We start from the raw sequence: 21524 nt of genomic DNA, 5'->3' as shown, positions 1-21524 counted from the left end.
CTTGGAGCCTTTATCGTCTTGTTGTTTATGTGGCTAACATTGTATATTTTCTTAATATTTGAGACACCTTCAAGTCTTTTCCTTTTCAAAACTCCGAGTAAGTTTTTGGGTTGAACCATGTTTATTGTCATCCCATAAACAAATTTATTTCTCTTCAGAATTCAAATGACAAGCAATTGAATAACCATGTAAATTGTTGTTCGATCCATGATCATATAGACCACAAATCATACTAAATGTCAAAGTATTATTCAACTTGTGGTACACGTGCAATTTACAATTATATACACATTTTCTTATTCCAGTGTCATCACGTTTTAACTTTTGATTAATTTTTTATACTGGTCGCATCATCGTAGCAAATATTTTTCATATATCTGAATCAAAATCCAACTTTCTGATGACTATTCCAAAACCTAAATTGATAGTTAAGTACGGACCCATTGAGGTATCAAGAGTCTACTTTAGATTATTCTCTCTTTACCTTGAAACATGGATCAAATATCATTGTTTTATTGGTATATATGTTGATGATGTAATATTGGTAGATACTTCTCTTATTGAACTCAATAGAAATAGGATCAAAGATATTTTTTTATAGTAATTTCAAGATCATAAATTCAAAGACAATAAAATATATTTTATGGACCTAGAAATGGCACACTCCAAATCTGACATATTTATTATTTCTTTTCACTGACATATCCTTATTTATTATATTTAAATTCATATAACTATCCCACTATCTATTATTAACAAAATTATTTTAGTAAATGACACATATTTTATCATTGAAATCAATACAATTAATTATTATTTTTAAAAATGTGAAAATCTAAAAAAAAACACTTATTATAAGCCGGAAGGAGTATTTTACAAAGAAAATATGCTTTAACTTGTTGAATGATTTTGGTTTGTTGGGCTCAAAGTGAGCTGCTAGTCAGCTTCATCCTTCCATTAAGTTGTATCAAAGACAATGGTAAACCATACAAGATATTGTGCATACAAAAGTCTAAGAAGATTGTTATTCTTGAATACTACTCGCACAAATATTTAAAGTAGTATAAAGGTTCGTATTGGAACACTCGGACTGCTACAAATATCTTTACATAAACAAATGCCTTCCACCACCTAAATTCAACACCTTTATTTCCAAACGTTAACATGATATGTTAATTTCCAAGGTTAGCATGATGTACATAAGAATATTTCCAATCTTAGAATCATTTGCTTAACATGATATGCTTATTCCCAAGCTTTTAGCAGGAGTAACAAAGATATAAAGATCAAAAGCACTGATAAAGATGCAATTGGACCAGGTACTAAGTCTAATCCTGTAGCTAACCTTGATTCATGCTAGTTTTAGTAATCTATTATAGGTCTACTATGGTTAGTGTGTTATATAAACTCACTACACTGAAACCACTTGAAATCATTCTTATACTGAATCATATGTTACATATGAATGTATATTTATCCTCTACTATCTGTACATGGTTGATAAAAATCACCAATTTCTAACTTACAAACTAGTTTGCAATCTTCTCAGTTCTTCTCAATTTTCAGTAATTGCTACAATTGTGAAGTCTCGTTTTTAGAATCATTGTTTTGAGTCACTATTCAACTGGCAGAGCCAGAACGCACTAATTAAAAATAACAAGCAGATACAGTTTCTATTACTTCTTCAAATTTGATTGCATTACATATTTTTTAAATGATGATGGTCTTGGCTGACTATAAAAGTAAACAATCATGTGATAAGTAAATTAGCACAAGATAAAACCAATGTCAAACATCAAATTTGGCTTTCTATTAGCCTGACATGCGATGTCTTGAATATTTAACTGAAAAATAGCTCATTCTAGAATCTAACTTAAGCATAATAGTTCAGGCTTGCTTTCTTCTTTGCTTGGACTTGAATTATACCTTCATTGAAGTCCTCATGGTTCACCTATATTTAGAACAAAAGATACGTAAAGGATATTCCCACATCAAGAGATATTTGATAATACACACTAGCATTGTAAACATATTGCATCAACTTATCAGCGAGTAAACATGCTTAAACTAATATATGATAAAGCAGTACAGTGAAATATAACTAAATGTCTGCATGATAATTGTTAAACTCAATTCTTAATTGTGTGTGTACTCATAGGATATTTTGTGCTTGAAAGAAAATATACAAACAGAAATGTCAACCTGATATCCTGTGAGATGATTTAGGGTGTTTAAATAAGTTGTTAGTACATGTTTGAAGGAATACAAACCTCTGTTGCATCACGGCGTAAAGCCAACATGCCAGCCTCAACACAGACAGCCTTTAGTTGTGCTCCATTGAAATCATCTGTGGACCGAGCTAGCTCTTCAAAGTTTACATCAGGGTGAACATTCATCTTCCTTGAATGGATCTGAAATATCAATGTGGAGCGGTCATCAAATATTACTTTCTAGGGGAAATAAAGAACAAATCGGATAAAGTTTAAAGATATCACACCTGTAGAATTCGAGCTCTTGCTTCTTCAGTTGGATGTGGAAACTCAATTTTACGGTCCAATCGACCAGAACGCATGAGGGCAGGATCAAGAATATCTGCACGATTGGTTGCTGCTATCACCTGCAATTTTCAAGAATAAATGAAAGCAGCATTTTAATCAATTACATCCTAACTGAAGGAAAAACAAATATATTTGGTTCCATCTCGAAAACTAATAAATCCCTATTCAATTTGTTAAATCGAAGGTAGAGAAAGCTATCAGATTGATCATAAATAATTATTGGAGGCCTAAACACAACATTTAAGAGCATATGAACAATTATGCAAAACCCACATACTTGAATCATCTACAAAACTTTCCATTATCACTTCAGTGTGAAAAATATTACTATGGAGACAATAAAAATTAATAACAAACCTTAATTCGGTCATCACTACTAAAACCATCAAGCTGATTTAGCAACTCTAACATAGTTCTTTGTACCTCCCTGTCTCCACTCACTTCACTGCAATCAGTCACAATATAAATCATAAGGCTGCTGAAATTCTACACTTGTTTTTTGACAAACTGAAGTATTACACTTGAGCAAATAAACACATGCTACCACAGAATGGCGGAAAAAAGGAAATTTGGAAGTTGATCTAAAATCGTGCATGCTCTTGAGTAATACCTATCAAATCGCTTTGTACCAATTGCATCAATTTCATCTATAAATATAATGCATGGAGACTTCTCTTTTGCAAGTTGAAAGGCATCACGAACAAGTTTTGCTCCATCTCCTATGAACATCTGTACAAATTTTCAGTCGACATCATCAAATATTAATCCCCGTACAAAGGATGTAATGCAATTTATACAAACAAGGAGTGCAAATGAAATATAAGTACTGAGCCTGACTATTTTGATGTGTTGGACAGATAGTCATAGTAAAGCATCTGAACTAGATAAGTGACTCCTTGTAAAAGACACAACTTAAGATAACAGAAAACATGCCTCGGTGTACAGCTATAAAGAATATAAGAAATAAATAACTACTTGAACAATCAGAAGGGGGCAGGGCATTGACATGCATCAAAGAAAATAATAGCCAAGAAAACTCAAATCAAGAAAACAAAAACTATGCCTGTTGTACCGTTATTCAATATTTTAACATTAGAAAATGATGGAGGAATAATGGCACAAGCAAGTAATAACTGAATCATAATCCATGCTTAGAAATATATATAACGGACAAAGAAAAATAGATTTAGACACCCATACCTGGACCAGCTGAGGACCTGCTAACTTCAGAAAAGTGGCGTTTGTCTGGGCTGCACAGGCACGGGCCATTAAAGTTTTCCCAGTCCCAGGTGGACCATATAAGAGCACTCCCTTGGGAGGACGAATTCCTAACTTTTGGAAGCGCTCCTTGTGGGTCATTGGCAAAACAATGGCTTCAACTAATTCTTGGATCTGTTGACAACAACGAAGTTATAGATTATAAGATTCAGTTATATCGCTGACCCCAAATTTATTAAAACAAAAGAAAGGCTTCAATAAAATGTGACAAAAATTAAAATTTACCTGCTTCTCTAATCCACCAATGTCATTGTAGTCTTCAGTTGGCTTTTCATCAACTTCCATGGCCTTAACTCTAGAATCATACTCGGAAGGCAGAGTATCCAATATTAAATAACTATCTTTGTTTACACCAACAAGATCCCCAGGTTTTAGCTTGTCAGGGTCGACAAGTCCAACAACTGGAAGAAAGATTGTCTGCATTATAGTCGAAAGAAAACATTATCAAGTTTAGGATTGCATTGCATTGTAACAAGTTATACAAAGATCTTCCCTTCAATACCTAACTAATGGATTCTGTAGTGTTAACTAAAGGCACCTAAAACTTTTTATAAGAAATACAAGTAACAAAGAATATTAAAACGGTCTATCACCTGTCGGGTAGATGTTTTTAGCACAACACACTTTCCCTTCCTTTGTGAATCAAGATCAATATTAGCACCATCTTCTTCAGCTTCATCTTCAGGATTCATTTCCAATATCTAAATGCAAGACAGTATCATATCATAATCAATAAACATGTAGAAATTTCAGAAAAGCCTATAACTCTGATCACTTCCAGAATATTCATTCAAAATAATACAAAAGTCTAAGATTTCCCAACAAAACCCTAAATCAACTTTAAAAATCACACAGATTCGGTGACATATAAACCCTACTCAAAAGTAACCTACCTCAACAATATTACCAACGAGGTAGGGTAGTTGTTTATTGAGCTTAATTTTCTCCTGATTCTCTTTAATCTTCTCTTTGTAAGATTCCAATTCCAGATTCGTTCTCTGCAACTCTTCCTACATCCACAATAGAAACAATTCAACCAAAATCAAAAACGATGCAAACCCTAACACAATAAAGTTACAGAACTAGAAAATTGAAAAGAGAGAGAGAAGAGAAATGGAACCTTGAGGATGCGAATCTCGTTGTCGAGAAGACGAGAAGCTCTGACGATGTCGTCGGTAGTCATATTCGCCAACTGGTCATCTTCGAAGTTTGCGTCTTCCACCATTGCGCTCGCCATATCAGTTACAATTGGAGGTTTACTTCAGATTAATCAAACAAGAATGGAATGAAAAAGGGATCAATTCAACAATCGCAGATTAGGGATTGATAGATAGAGTGAATCGGTGGTGATTTTCTCAAATAAACACTTGTTTTTCCTTTGTGTGATAGGCAAGAAAGTAATATATTTTTGGGCCCGAAGTGAGGGTGAGCCCATTTAAGGGTGATCACAAGCCCAAGAAAATTTTAGCTCTCCACCTCTATAATTTATTTGATTTGCCAAAATATGTTTGTATTAAATTTATTAAAATAAAACAATTGTTTTCTAACATTATGTTAAGTTATTTGATGACTATAGTAAACATGACTTTAGGCAACAGTAAAATTATGGCCTAAAATAAATAAAAGATGTTGTATTTTTTTGAAAATCTTTCTATTAAATTATTTGGTCAGTATTGTTTTTAGAAGAAAAAGTACATTCTAGATAACTTATGGTAAATGATAAAAATAATTTTAGATAAAATGAAAATTTGTGGCCTAAAATTAAAAAAAAAGTTTATGTTACCTTGTTAAACATACCAAATTCACTTTTCGCAAATGAACTTTCATTTTTGGCAAAGATTTTTAAACGTGGTATGTCCATTTTTAGCAATGATTTTCAAATCGTTGTTTATTATGTCATTGCAAAATGAAAAAAAACTATCAGAAAATTCATAACAAAGTTATTTGGTGAACAAAAGAAAAACTAGAGTATAATAACGGATAACTTTTATATAAATTATCTAGTAATATATAATCTCTAGAAACATTTGATTCCAAATTATCTGGTGAAAGAGAAATTGTGTACCAGGATTTTTTAAGTGGCGTTCCGAATACACTAGTTTAGGAGTACAAAAAATTTTGATTTCAAAAATAATAATACTAATAAATAATTTAAAAGAGTATAATTTTCCAAGCTCAATTTACACCTATAATCTTAGATTTTGGTACACATCAAAATAAGGTAATTTTTTTAAAAAATCAAATTTATAACAAAATATTTTTTTTTTAATTGTCATAAGAATTTGATAGTAGAGTGCACACTAAAAAAATATGTTCAATAAGAAAAACTCATCTAAAATGTATTATGTATTGGGATAAAGAATAAGTGGTAAATATAAGATAACTAACATATAAAGGTTTATGGTAAAGGTGGTAGAAGTCTCTAGTGATCAAATAAGGAGGCACTTGTATGGTTAACACTTTAAAGTCCAAATCAGTGTTCGAGAAAGGTGGAACTATGCAAGCATGAATGAGACAAATACCTAGTGTGACTCATGGTCACACTTATGTAGGGGAAATGGTTAGAACCGTTCTCGGTTGGTCCAACGTAGATTACGAGAAATTGTTGAATATGTATTGACGGTGGAGAAAAGGACAATAGTCTCATTTTTATTTGACGCCTCGTAGTGAAAGTACACATGATCATCGTATAATGGGCTTTTTGGTTGGATTGGATCTCTCGATGGGTCGGTTTTACTGGGCTTCTAGACAATCCATAAGAGCCCCCGAGTCATTGATATCATTGAGGAATGTTGACACGGCAAATCAGAGACATGTTTAAGTAGGTGTTTTGTTGAGAATATAACTTATGGGAGAAAAGGAGTTTCGTTATAATGATGATGAATGGGAGTACGTGGCATCGGGAACATGTGAATTTAATGTTCATCGTGTCATTGAAGCTTTATTTTAGGTAAGATCATCACATGCTCTCGCGCGCCTAAGATATTGGGACAATGCGCTTAGAGCATTTAAGTGGAATTTGTTGACCAAGTGACTTCAAACAGAATAAGGGGTGATAACGGTATATAGAAATTGAGATTATTTTTAAAATGTCTTTATTAAAAACTTTTTATGTTTGTTTAACAAGGATAAAGCAACCGAGAAGAATAAGAAAAAAGAATTAGAGAGAAAATAAAAATAAGTGACATGAAGTAAAAAGATGAAGTTAGAGAAAATGCACCAAAGATTTATACAGGTTCGGCCAAACTACATGATCTACTCATGTCCCCAAGAGTTTTCTCTTAAGAGTTCCACTAAGGATGTGAGCTTTTCACAGGTTATACTCACGAATTTTCTTACAATCAAAATGAGATTTTACCTAGTTAATCTCACGAACCAAACAAGAGGTTTTAGAAAGTTAATCTCCAAACTAGACGAGATATTTTAACCGGTTAATCTCCAAACTAAACAAGAGCTTTTATCAGCCTAAACTTAAGAACCAAAATGAGCTTTTAACACAAGATAAACTCAATAACCAAATAGGGCTTTTAAGATAGGGCAGACTCAAGAACATACAGCTAAGTTTTTATCAAGTTTAACTTACAACCTTTAAGTCTTTACAAATATTATCAATGGGAGAATTACACTTTTGAATAAATCAAATGAAGCACAACACCTATTATTACAACAAAAATCTCACAAGGGTTATCCAGACTTTTGGCACTATGTTAATTCTTGTGAAAAAACAATTTTAGAACAAACAAATTTTAAGAAAATAAGAGATTTACCTTCACTAATCGTGTATTTTGAAATGAGGAAAATACTCCTCTATATAGAAAAAGATTTGGCTGGAAAGGGAATGATTCATGGGTCAATTTAATGTTTTAATCAATTAACACTATTAAGTAATCGATTAAAACCTTTCAAAATAAGGCAACCTTAATCTAAAAAAGAAAATATACAACAGTTGCATGTTTTAATCGATTAAAAGTTTTTCTAATCGATTAAAATTTTGTTACCTTCCTCTATTCGATTATAACATATCCCTAATCGATTAGGTGGTGTAAAAAGTTTCTCAATTAATTGTAAATACTTTTCAATCAATTTCGTACAAATTTTGTTAGGTTTTCAAGAAGCTTTTATAAAAGTGATGGGGTATTAAAAGCTTTTTTTTGTGAGTGTTTGTGTGTGTGTGTAATTTTTATAGCACGTTAAACCTCAATCACAACCTTTTATATTTTAGTTGGTCAGTCAAACATGCGTTAAATGTAGGATCATGCAAGTTTTAACACTTCCTCTCTTTCATAATTTTAACATTTCATTATTGATTTAGCACTCAATCTGAAACTTAACTCGTGTAACTTATGAGGATTGATATAGCTTCTTTGATAGATATCATCATAAGAGATTCCTGGATAGGAAATCATCAAAGACTTCACCGAGTTCCTTTTGACATACGGTGTTGTTATCATCAAAACCATTGTAGATATACATAATTAAGTGTCATTATAAGATCGAGACCTTATCCTAACTATTGGTTGTGGATTTTGATTTCATTGTTGATCTCGGTACTCTTTATGCCTATAAATAAGGAAATTGATGTTGGTTTCTTCTTTTAGACTTCTTTCGATTTTGATTGTTTTCAATTAAGTTTCTCTCTTTGTGGTTCCAACGAATGTTGTAACAACTTTTGAAGCTTCAAGTTTTATATTTTTCATCACTTTGTTATTTGTTTTTCAAAACCTACAAGAATATTTAAGGAACTTGTTTCTTACCCTTTATTTTCTCTGTTTTGCATTAACTTTCTAAGTTATGGCCAACATATGAAACTCTATATTCCCTTCATCGACTTAGGTAGTAATGTTGAAATTAATAAGTAAACATTGTTGAAATTAAAAATCATAATCCCACTAGGTTGGACGTAAAAAATGTTGCTTGAGGATTTGTTTTTCTTAAAATTCAGATGGATGGCCCATAGTTTGTGAGGAAACCCATGGTTAGCAGAAGCTCTGGCTTATGTTAAGTGTAATAGGAGTTCATTAGGTTGTGATTCTAATAATTTTGGAATCATGTGGTGGTTAGAGGGGCATTCATGGTATTGTGCTCATGATAACCATTTTATATTTATTAACAGTGATGAAGAAATGGTGAGGCAGGCACAACAGAGTCTTGAATTTACCATTGATGTAGATTATACTCTATATTTTTCAGGGAAAGTTTAACCCCTATAATATTTCACATCTGCTTATTTGTTCATATACTTAATAGTATTCTTGAACAAGTTAAGGATATCATCTAGAATGTATTTGTGGATAATAATATTGAGGATGTTTTTATTTGGTGTGGCTCATCGAGTGGAGTTTATTTAGATTTGAGTGGTTATATGTGGTTGATTTCTCACTTGGATCATCAAGCACTACTACGGAAAATACATATAATGATGGTTGTGAAATATATATATATAATGAATGTTGCATGTTCGTTGTTATGTAGCTTGTGATTGTATCTATGTTTGTTTCCACAACGGGCGTGTGACAATGGTTACAAGCTAGGTGGCGCGATACCTATCACAATAATTATATTAAATAACCATTGTGATGTATATTTATGTCATGGGTTCGAAACTCAACCGCAATAATATATTTGGAATATAATTAACATTTCATCACGGTTAAAGAAGATAATCATTGTGGAAAGTATCTTAAGTTTATTATAAAATATGTAGATTGCTTATTTTTCCTACACCTCACTAAACATATACTCCCTCCGTCCCATATTATATAGATCAGATACATTAATTATTTAATGAATCTAAAAAGGTGAATTTTGCTTATAATATGGGACGGAGGGAGTACAATCATTAAAACTGATGTAGAAGATAATAATTTGAAAAATTAAATTATTCTTGAAAAATAACTTAAAGGAACCATTGTTTTTCAAATTGCATTCATATCGTAATCCATATATTGCTACTTAACACATAGTATTTGATTCAATGCCTCGAGTTATTCAAAGCAATGGTTTATTCCTAGTTTATTTTGCAAAACATCAATATGTTGACTAATTCGGACTTATCATCATCGCTATCATCATCATTATTTTAATCAATGATGAAGATTATTATGATAACATCGACGAAGATGATTCAAGTTTTCAACAAATTTGATATTTTGCAATATAAATTAATAGATAATAAACTGTTGCTTTGAAAAACTTTGGGCAATAAACCAAGTTCTACGTGTTAAAAGCGATAGATGAATTACTAGATGCATGCAATTCAAAAAACACGTCTGATCTAAGTTGCATTTCAAATATAACTTAATTTTCAAATTATTAATTTCTAAATCACTTTAAATTAATGGATGTTCAATGAAGGATTAATGAAACAAACAATCTATTTACGTTATAATAAACACAACAACAATATACATCAACAATAACAACATTTATCAACAACAATAACAACATTTATCAAAACAACATCAACAACATACACTTATCAACAACAACAACACAAATCATTTATGAACAACAACGACAACGACAACTGTAACACCTTTCTAAAATACCCCAAATATTTAATGAAAATAGCAATATATCAATCAGAGTAATTATGCAATTAAGGGTGTCACACAATCATTTCACACCATGTTCCAAAATATCTGGTCATACTCATTTATTTATCAAAATAAACACTTGCACAATACGCAGCGGATAGAAATCAAATCAATTATGCAAACCGTGTAACACATTACAGGTAAGATCATTCAACAATAAATAAGGAAAATAAGGTAAAACATCCCGTCCCGATGTTACATCTACCAGAGCATGACCCACTAAGGAACTACACTAGACCCCAAGGACTAGCTTCTACTCAATCACTGCCCGTTACCTGAAAAATAGTTGTAAGGGTGAGTTCCTCAATCGATATAATAAGCATTATAAAATATCATGTAATGCTAAGTAATTTAACACATATCATCACCCTAATCAGATTACACATATACCGCAACGGCAATATCAACTCATAATCATCATCATCATCATACTCAAACTCAACACAACCATAAAACACACGTATAATATTGGAATACATCCATTCATATTATACGCCATACGTACATATATTATGCAATGAGACTCCATGCATGCGGTACCGACTATTCGTGAACATATAGTTCAACCTCACCGATCAAATCCAGATACGGCTACCAAGCTCACTAGTCCCACTCATTTGAGACCTAGTGACTCACTCACTAATTCCTCACCATGGGAATTAGCTACCACCCCAAGGGCTATGATATGCACGCTAATCACCTAGCATGCAAACATCAACAACAATCCACAATACTAACTCACTAATTCCTCACCATGGGAATTAGCTACCACCATAAAGGCCACAATATGCGAGCTAAATCACTTAGTCATGCAAACATCAACAATCATCCACAATGGACATATGCTCACACTCTAAGCCATAAACAGTCCATTCATAATTCCATACATGATAGATACATTCACAACATTATGCATATCATCATACATCATCAACATATTCACCACATAATCATATCATGTCATACCACATAATCAATCACAGCATTAGCACACTCTACTAATACCTATACTACTCAAAACAACGGGAAATGATCCTTACTCTATCATACATCAGCTAAATTACATTACTCAGCTGAACAACCAAAAACTGCACAACAACAGCACAGAAAAATCATAATCCTGCCCATACGCGTACTGCCTAGTCCCATACGCGTATGGCCCATTTCTCAGCCAATCCCATACGCGTATCACCTGTCTCATACGCGTATGCTACGCGTACCACTTTCCCATACGCGTACCAACAGAGGCCAAAATCACGTTCAAAACATCATCTTCCTCATCCATACGCGTATTGCCTAGTGCCATACGCGTACCAGACCATCTCATACGCGTATTGCCTAGTGCCATACGCGTATGACCAGAAACCAGATTTCCAGATCTGCTATGGTTTTCTCTGCTACGAGATCTCCCAACTCCAACCTCCCACAATCCAATTTTACACAGTAATCGTTCATATCATCTAACACGAATCATACCCTATTCGATTTCACAAATTCTAACATTATTACATCTAATTCCTACGAATTTCCTTCAATTATAATCCAATTTTTCGTTCATCCAATATTTCACAATTTTCATCATGCATCATTCAAATCAGGGACAAATCAATAGTCTATCACTACCCATTACATGTTATCCCATAATACCCATTAATCGACGATAAACCCCCCTTACCTGAGTTAATCCGGCGAATCTTTAAGCTTCAAGCTCTTCCTCTCTTCAACCCTTGTTCTCTGGCTCTCTTTGCCCTTTTCCACTTTTCTGTCCCTTTTTCCTTTTCACGTGAAAAAATAAACCTTTTTACTAAATGGGACCTTTTCTAAATTCCAACTTTTATTCCAATAAAATAATAACCCAATAATAATAATTCCAATAATAATATTCCAATTATTTAATTAAATTAATAAATATATTATTAACTTAAATTAAATAATTATCTTATTTTATCGGGGTGTTACAACTCTCCCCCACTAAAAGAGTTTTCGTCCTCGAAAACATACCTCAAGCGAATAACTCTGGATAAGACTCTTTCATCTGACTCTCAAGTTCCCAAGTCACATTGCCACCTGCTGGTCCTCCCCAAGCTACCTTTACCAAAGCAATCTCTTTACCCCGCAACTGCTTCAACTCTCGATCCTCGATCCTCATAGGTGATGTTTCAACAGTTAGGTTATCTCTCACCTGGACATCATCTACTTGGACCACATGCGACGGATCATGAATGTACCTCCTCAACTGAGACACATGAAAAACCTCATGCAAATTCGCAAGTGACGGCGGTAAAGCGATACGATAGGCTACCTCCCCTATCCTCTCTAAAATCTGATAAGGACCAATAAATCGAGGTGTCAACTTCTTCGACTTCAAAGCTCGACCAACCCCAGTTATCGGAGTAACACGAAGAAACACATGATCTCCCTCTTGAAACTCAAGTGACTTCCTCCTCTTGTCGTGATAACTCTTCTGACGACTCTGAGCAATTCTCATCTTCTCTTGAATCATCTTAATCTTTTCCGTAGTTTGTTGAACAATCTCCGGTCCAATCACAGCACTCTCACCGGACTCATACCAACATAAAGGTGTCCGACATCTCCTACCATACAAAGCTTCAAACGGTGCCATACCAATGCTCGAATGAAAACTATTGTTGTAGGTAAACTCAATCAAAGGTAAATAACAATCCCAAGCACCTCCCTTTTCCAAAACACAAGCCCTCAAAAGATCCTCTAGTGACTGAATCGTCCTCTCAGTCTGACCATCAGTTTGCGGATGATATGCAGAACTCAATCTCAGCTTAGTTCCCAGAGCCTTCTGCAAACCTTCCCAGAACTTCGATGTAAATCTAGGATCTCTGTCCGAAACAATACTCGACGGAATACCATGCAAACTTACAATTTTCTCAATATACAACTCAGCTAATCTCTCTAACGGATAATCCATTCTGATCGGAATGAAATGAGCCGATTTTGTCAATCTGTCAACAATCACCCAAATAGCTTCAAAATTCTTAATTGTCCTCGGTAAACCAGAAACAAAATCCATACTGATACTATCCCACTTCCACTCTGGAATAGCCAACGGTTGCATTAGCCCAGACGGCTTCTGATGCTCAATCTTTGACTTCTGACAAGTCAAACAAGAATAAACAAAACTCGCAATTTCTCTTTTCATTCCCGGCCACCAAAATAACTTTTTCAAATCATGATACATCTTCGTAGCTCCAGGATGAATACTCAGACCACTACGGTGTCCTTCCTCCAGAATACTCTTCTTAAGTTCGGTAACATCCGGAATACACACCCGATTACCAAATTTCAAAACACCATTCTCATCAACTCTGAATTCACCACCTTGATCTTGATTCACTAAAGTCAACTTATCCACCAAAAGCACATCGGATTTCTGACCCTCTCTAATCTCATCCAGAATACTACTCGTTAACTTCAACATTCCCAATTTAACACTATTGTGAGTACTCTCACACACCAAACTCAAGTCTCTAAACTGCTCAATTAAATTCAATTCCTTAACCATTAACATAGACATATGCAATGATTTCTGACTCAATGCATCAGCCACTACGTTTGCTTTACCCGGATGGTAATTCAAACCAAAGTCATAATCCTTCAGAAACTCTAACCATCTCCTCTGTCTCATATTCAGCTCTTTCTGATCAAACAAATACTTTAAACTTTTATGGTCACTGAAAACCTCAAATCTTGACCCGTACAAGTAATGCCTCCATAACTTCAGAACAAATACCACGGTTGCCAACTCTAAATCGTGTGTCGGATAGTTCCTCTCATGAACCCTCAGTTGTCTCGAAGCATAAGCTATAACCTGCTTATTCTGCATCAAAACACCACCCAAACCCAACAATGAAGCATCACAGTAAACCTCAAATGATTCCGACGAACTCGGTAATATCAGAATAGGAGCAGTAGTTAACCTTCTCTTTAACTCTTGGAAACCTTCTTCACATTTTGAGTCCCAAACAAACGCTTGCCCCTTTCTAGTCAACATCGTCAACGGTAACGCCAACTTAGAAAATCCCTCAATGAACTTCCTATAATAACCAGCCAAACCAAGAAAACTCCTTATCTCAGAAACTGACTTCGGAGCTTCCCACTTAGATACTGCTTCTATCTTAGAAGGATCAACAACAACACCATCTCTTGAAATCACATGACCAAGAAAACTAACCTCTTCTAACCAAAATTCACACTTTGACAGTTTAGCAAATAACTTCTTTTCTCGTAGAACTCCTAAAACCACTCTCAAATGCTCAACATGCTCTTCTTCAGATTTCGAATACACCAAAATATCGTCAATAAACACCACAACAAACTGATCTAGGTACGGATGGAAAATCCTATTCATATACTCCATAAATACTCCAGGCGCATTAGTCACACCAAAAGGCATTACAGAATACTCATAATGTCCATACCTTGTTCTGAAAGTAGTCTTCTGAATATCCTTAGTTTTCACACGTATCTGATGATACCCAGATCTCAAATCTATTTTGCTGAACACACTCGCACCAACCAACTGATCCATCAAATCATCAATCCTCGGCAAAGGATACCGATTCTTGATCGTCACTTTATTCAGTTGCCTGTAGTCCACACACAACCTCATAGTACCTTCTTTCTTCTTAACCAATAACACTGGTGCACCCCACGGTGACACACTCGGACGAATAAATTTCTTATCCAACAGATCTTCCAACTGACTCTTCAATTCAGTTAACTCAACAGCAGACATACGGTACGGAGCCATCGACATCGGCCTAGTACCAGGTACCAAATCAATCGAGAACTCAACTTCACGCTCTGGCGGTAATTCATTCACTTCTTCAGGAAACACATCAGGAAAATCACACACCACAGCTAGATCGCAAATCACCAGTTTATCTTTAGCCTCCAAAGTCGCTAACAGCATAAACAACTCTGCCCCATCTGCTACTGCCTCATTCACCTGCCTCGCTGATAGAAACAAACTCTTTCCTTCCTCAATCTCAGGAAAAATCACAGTCTTATCAAAACAATTGATATAGACTCGGTTAAACACCAACCAGTTCATACCCAGGATAACATCAATCTGCACTAGTGGAAGACACACTAGGTCCATCCCAAAGTCTCTACCAAAAATACTCAAAGGACAATTCAAACAAACTGAAGTAGTAGTCACTGAACCCTTCGCAGGAGTATCAATCACCATACTACCATGCATCTCAGATATCTCTAACTTAAGTTTCACAGCACAATCCAAAGATATAAAGGAATGAGTCGCACCTGTGTCAATAATAGCTACAAGAGGAAAGCCATTAATATAACACGTACCTCGGATCAAACGATCATCTGCAGAAGTCTCACAACCCGATAAAGCAAAGACCTTGCCTCCCGACTGGTACTCTCTCTTCGGCTTAGGACACTGTGGACTGATATGACCCACCTCTCCACAGTTGAAACAAGTCACAGTCTTCAACCGGCAATCTGCAGCCAAGTGACCACCTTTTCCACACTTGAAACACTTCTTCTCATTACTGGTACACTCACGGATACGATGTCCAGCCTGACCACATCTGAAACACTTAGCAGGGGCACTAGAGTCTCCCCCACTAGGCCTCTTCATTCCACTCTGTCGCTGGAAACCTTTGCCAGCTGCATACGGTTTCCCACGATCATTCTGATTATTGCCTTTCCTATCAACCCTCTGCTGATAGCTCTTCGATCTGGCTTTGGTATCCTGTTCAAAAATCCTGCAACAGTCAACCAAATCAGAAAACACTCTAATCCGTTGATACCCAATAGCCTGCTTGATCTCGGGACGTAACCCGTTCTCAAACTTCACACACTTTGAAAATTCCCCAGTAGCCTCGTTATAGGGAGTGTAATATTTCGACAACTCTGTGAACTTAGCAGCATACTCAGTAACAGACCGGTTGCCCTGCTTCAATTCCAAGAACTCTATCTCTTTCTTTCCTCTGACATCCTCTGGAAAGTACTTCCTCAGGAATCTCTCTCTGAACACAGCCCAAGTAATCTCAGCATTCCCAGCAGATTCCAACTCAGTGCGGGTAGCAACCCACCAATCATCTGCTTCTTCTGACAGCATATGCGTACCGAACCTGACCTTCTGGTTATCGGCACACTCAGTCACTCGGAAGATCCTCTCGATCTCCTTCAACCACTTCTGAGCACCATCTGGATCGTATGCTCCCTTGAACATTGGAGGATTGTTCTTCTGGAACTCACTCAGTTGACGAGCAACTCTCATTCCCACAACATTCGGATTCCCTCCAAGTACTCCAGCTAGCATACCCAGAGCCTCAGCAATCGCAGCATCATCTCTACCTCTTCCAGCCATCTCTATTCTGAAAACCCAACAAGCTAAAACAATAAGTACTGATAGGGTTACACAACACCTATCCCGTACCGGGGAACAGAATAATTACGACTCGACTCGACCGACTATGCTCTGATACCACTAATGTAACACCCTTCTAAAATACCCCAAATATTTAATGAAAATAGCAATATATCAATCAGAGTAATTATGCAATTAAGGGTGTCACACAATCATTTCACACCATGTTCCAAAATATCTGGTCATACTCATTTATTTATCAAAATAAACACTTGCACAATACGCAGCGGATAGAAATCAAATCAATCATGCAAACCGTGTAACACATTACAGGTAAGATCATTCAACAATCAATAAGGAAAATAAGGTAAAACATCCCGTCCCGATGTTACATCTACCAGAGCATGACCCACTAAGGAACTACACTAGACCCCAAGGACTAGCTTCTACTCAATCACTGCCCGTTACCTGAAAAATAGTTGTAAGGGTGAGTTCCTCAATCGATATAATAAGCATTATAAAATATCATGTAATGCTAAGTAATTTAACACATATCATCACCCTAATCAGATTACACATATACCGCAACGGCAATATCAACTCATAATCATCATCATCATCATACTCAAACTCAACACAACCATAAAACACACGTATAATATTGGAATACATCCATTCATATTATACGCCATACGTACATATATTATGCAATGAGACTCCATGCATGCGGTACCGACTATTCGTGAACATATAGTTCAACCTCACCGATCAAATCCAGATACGGCTACCAAGCTCACTAGTCCCACTCATTTGAGACCTAGTGACTCACTCACTAATTCCTCACCATGGGAATTAGCTACCACCCCAAGGGCTATGATATGCACGCTAATCACCTAGCATGCAAACATCAACAACAATCCACAATACTAACTCACTAATTCCTCACCATGGGAATTAGCTACCACCATAAATGCCACAATATGCAAGCTAAATCACTTAGTCATGCAAACATCAACAATCATCCACAATGGACATATGCTCACACTCTAAGCCATAAACAGTCCATTCATAATTCCATACATGATAGATACATTCACAACATTATGCATATCATCATACATCATCAACATATTCACCACATAATCATATCATGTCATACCACATAATCAATCACAGCATTAGCACACTCTACTAATACCTATACTACTCAAAACAACGGGAAATGATCCTTACTCTATCATACATCAGCTAAATTACATTACTCAGCTGAACAACCAAAAACTGCACAACAACAGCACAGAAAAATCACAATCCTGCCCATACGCGTACTGCCTAGTCCCATACGCGTATGGCCCATTTCTCAGCCAATCCCATACGCGTATCACCTGTCTCATACGCGTATGCTACGCGTACCACTTTCCCATACGCGTACCAACAGAGGCCAAAATCACGTTCAAAACATCATCTTCCTCATCCATACGCGTATTGCCTAGTGCCATACGCGTACCAGACCATCTCATACGCGTATTGCCTAGTGCCATACGCGTATGACCAGAAACCAGATTTCCAGATCTGCTATGGTTTTCTCTGCTACGAGATCTCCCAACTCCAACCTCCCACAATCCAATTTTACACAGTAATCGTTCATATCATCTAACACGAATCATACCCTATTCGATTTCACAAATTCTAACATTATTACATCTAATTCCTACGAATTTCCTTCAATTATAATCCAATTTTTCGTTCATCCAATATTTCACAATTTTCATCATGCATCATTCAAATCAGGGACAAATCAATAGTCTATCACTACCCATTACATGTTATCCCATAATACCCATTAATCGACGATAAACCCCCTTACCTGAGTTAATCCGGCGAATCTTTAAGCTTCAAGCTCTTCCTCTCTTCAACCCTTGTTCTCTGGCTCTCTTTGCCCTTTTCCACTTTTCTGTCCCTTTTTCCTTTTCACGTGAAAAAATAAACCTTTTTACTAAATGGGACCTTTTCTAAATTCCAACTTTTATTCCAATAAAATAATAACCCAATAATAATAATTCCAATAATAATATTCCAATTATTTAATTAAATTAATAAATATATTATTAACTTAAATTAAATAATTATCTTATTTTATCGGGGTGTTACAACAACCATCAATATTTATCAATAAAACGACAACAACATACCTGAAAAGATTCGTGGAATAACCTAAAGTTGCTATGAAGAAAAAATGCAAGGCGGGTGAAGCTTCTAAAATAACTTCATGCTTCTTATATTGTTTATCCATAGCAACACAAACTATTTATGAATTACACCAATAATATGAATTCTCTTGAATTAGATTTCAAAATATGAACAAGTTTTCAAAATGTTAACTTGTTTTGAAAACATAAACTAGCATTAACATAAAAACGGAAATATGATCCAAACAAGAAGTAAATCATGCCAAATAAAAAAAAAACACATTTTAAGAAGAATTGGTTTCATGCATGGAACAAATGTGAAAAATGTAAGAAAGCTAATGGAAAAAATTACCTTTTAATTTGAAAATGATTATCAGGACGAGTTCACTATATTGGAAGAGAGAATATTAGAGTTTTGTTTTGAGAAAGAAAGGAAGAACACATATCAATAGCGTAGAAAAAAACATACGAAGAAGACGAAAGAGAGAGTGGATGATAACTTCGTTTATAATATATATATATATATATATATATATATATATATATATATATATATATATATATATATATATATATATATATATATATATATATATATATATATATATATATATATATTATATATATATATATATATATATATATATATATATATATATATATATATATATATAACTTATCACTACGGTTGTTAAAATAAACCGTGATAATATGCAAGTAGTATTCACAACAGTTTCTAATATTAACTGTGATGATAGGTATTTTTATTTTAATATATTTATAAGAGTATAATGATAATCCTTTTTGTAACGAAAATAATAAAAAAATTGTTGGTGCTGAGAATCGAGGCAAATAACTTTTAATATATCACAATGGTTATGTTGAATGAACGTGATAAAATGTATTTTAATAAAATATTAAAAAATTAAGGCGAGCAAATATCAATTATTACTACGGTAATTTAGGCGGGTCTGGTAATATGATTTTAGCAAAGGTATATTTTGTAGTAGTGAAGACATCGATTTTAATCCTTGGATTGGATTTGGAAGTTACCGGTCCCCGAGAACATCTATCTTTCTGCGTGGTTTATCACCTGCAATGCTCCTTCCACTAACTCCTTTAGGATGTTACACATTCTCATTTTAACTTATTCTTGCACTAGATGCAACCATTTACACGAAACCACTACCCATACTCCGAGAGATTGCCCAACTTCACGGGTTGTATGGACAACTAGCCTTTTCCCAAACTCTGCATGCTTTATTTCTATTGATGTTTGTGATTGGTTTCATTAACATGATATTCGTCATACTGGGTCCTTTTTGTCATCACTTGTTGGGAGATTTTAAAGATTAGGAATGAGGAAATATTCCAATATTATAGAAAGTCTACTTGATAAATTATTAACTGTATATCTAACTCTCATAACTTTATTTTGCAGGTTTTGAATACTCTCACCAGATCGCAGAGTATTCGAAAAGTTGCATGACTCTCTCCTTTGGCTAATAATCTAAATTTAAAACATCAACGGTAGTTTTTTGGTAATGCAAGTTGTGATGGTTTTTGTGGTCTAATGTGTAATTTTATTGGTGGTTGGATTTATGGGTTCTCTGAATCACGTGGTCGTACCTCTAATCTTATGACATAACTCTATGATATCTTTAAAGGTCTTCAATTGGCTTGGGTCTAAAACGCCATATTATTATTATTGTGAAATTAGTTTTAAAAAATATGTTAATTAATCTTATTCTTAAGGAGACAATATTTATCATCCTCGTGCAATTATATTGGTTTACATTCTGGATTTTAAGTGGGGAGATTGATCTTGACTTTTACTTATACCCTTAGAGAAGACAACAAATGTCCTTATTAATTGACTAAATATGAGGCTCATCTTGATGTTAATTGTAAGTTGTGGTCTAATTTTACTTTTCAAATAGTGAAGTGCATGTGCTACTTGTGGATGCAATGAGAGTCTTAAAGATTGTGTCTTTGCTAAAAAAAAATTTCTTTTCTTTTTCTTGTAATATAAAAAGTAATATTTTTCAATAAATAATAAATAATTTCTTTAATAAAAATATTTTTTTGCTCAATTCATCTAAGTTATTAAGAAGTTATTATATTCATTAATATAAATTTGTTATCATTAATCTAATTAAAATGTAGTTATTAGTGTTAAAATTACTATTTCAAGAAATAAAATGAATTCGAAAATACTATTTCAAAAAATAAAAATTGTATTAGCTAAGTTAAACTTTAGCTATTTTTTTTTTCATTTTTGCAAAAAATTAAAAATATATATTTTTAAATTTGCCACGATTCACATTTCACCATAGATATTATTATTTAAAAAATAGTTATTATGCAAAAAAAAAAAAATCCAAAATTACGTTTTACCGGTTTAGAAAGTTGTGGGGTAAAAGGGAAATTGTTTCCCAGTTTAATGGCACACAAAGTCTGTATATGTATATACAGAATCTTAAAATGGTATACTGATACAAATACTTTTTATTACGAAAGCCATCACAAA

The 21524-nt window shown here is 34.4% G+C and overlaps 1 protein-coding gene across 1 annotated transcript; it reads right to left on the bottom strand.

Moving 5' to 3' along the window:
- Positions 1-1647: 1647 nt before the first annotated feature.
- Positions 1648-5305, bottom strand: LOC127085315 (26S proteasome regulatory subunit 6A homolog). Its single transcript, XM_051025840.1, has 10 exons — positions 4957-5305; positions 4730-4846; positions 4430-4537; positions 4062-4253; positions 3759-3950; positions 3169-3287; positions 2916-3003; positions 2498-2617; positions 2271-2411; positions 1648-1951 (listed from the first exon to the last, which is right to left on the bottom strand). Exons 1-10 carry the CDS (start codon positions 5071-5073, stop codon positions 1874-1876), a joined length of 1272 nt encoding a protein of 423 aa, XP_050881797.1. The 5' UTR covers positions 5074-5305; the 3' UTR covers positions 1648-1873.
- Between the last annotated feature and the right edge of the window lie 16219 nt (positions 5306-21524).

Source organism: Lathyrus oleraceus, chromosome 1, assembly GCF_024323335.1.
Source record: "Lathyrus oleraceus cultivar Zhongwan6 chromosome 1, CAAS_Psat_ZW6_1.0, whole genome shotgun sequence".
In the NCBI taxonomy this organism is placed as follows: domain Eukaryota; kingdom Viridiplantae; phylum Streptophyta; class Magnoliopsida; order Fabales; family Fabaceae; genus Lathyrus; species Lathyrus oleraceus.
The sequence above is the reverse complement of the archived record's forward strand: the minus strand, read 5'-3'. Positions and strand labels throughout refer to the sequence as shown.

Bases quoted from the DNA above. Each gene is read 5' to 3' on its own strand.
- LOC127085315 (XM_051025840.1), bottom strand. From the start codon at position 5,073: ATGGCGAGCGCAATGGTGGAAGACGCAAACTTCGAAGATGACCAGTTG. The intron at 4,254-4,429 runs GTGATAGACCGT...ACTATAATGCAG, and splicing joins TAAAAACATCTACCCGACAG to ACAATCTTTCTTCCAGTTGT. The intron at 2,412-2,497 runs GTGTGATATCTT...TTGATATTTCAG, and splicing joins CAAGAGCTCGAATTCTACAG to ATCCATTCAAGGAAGATGAA.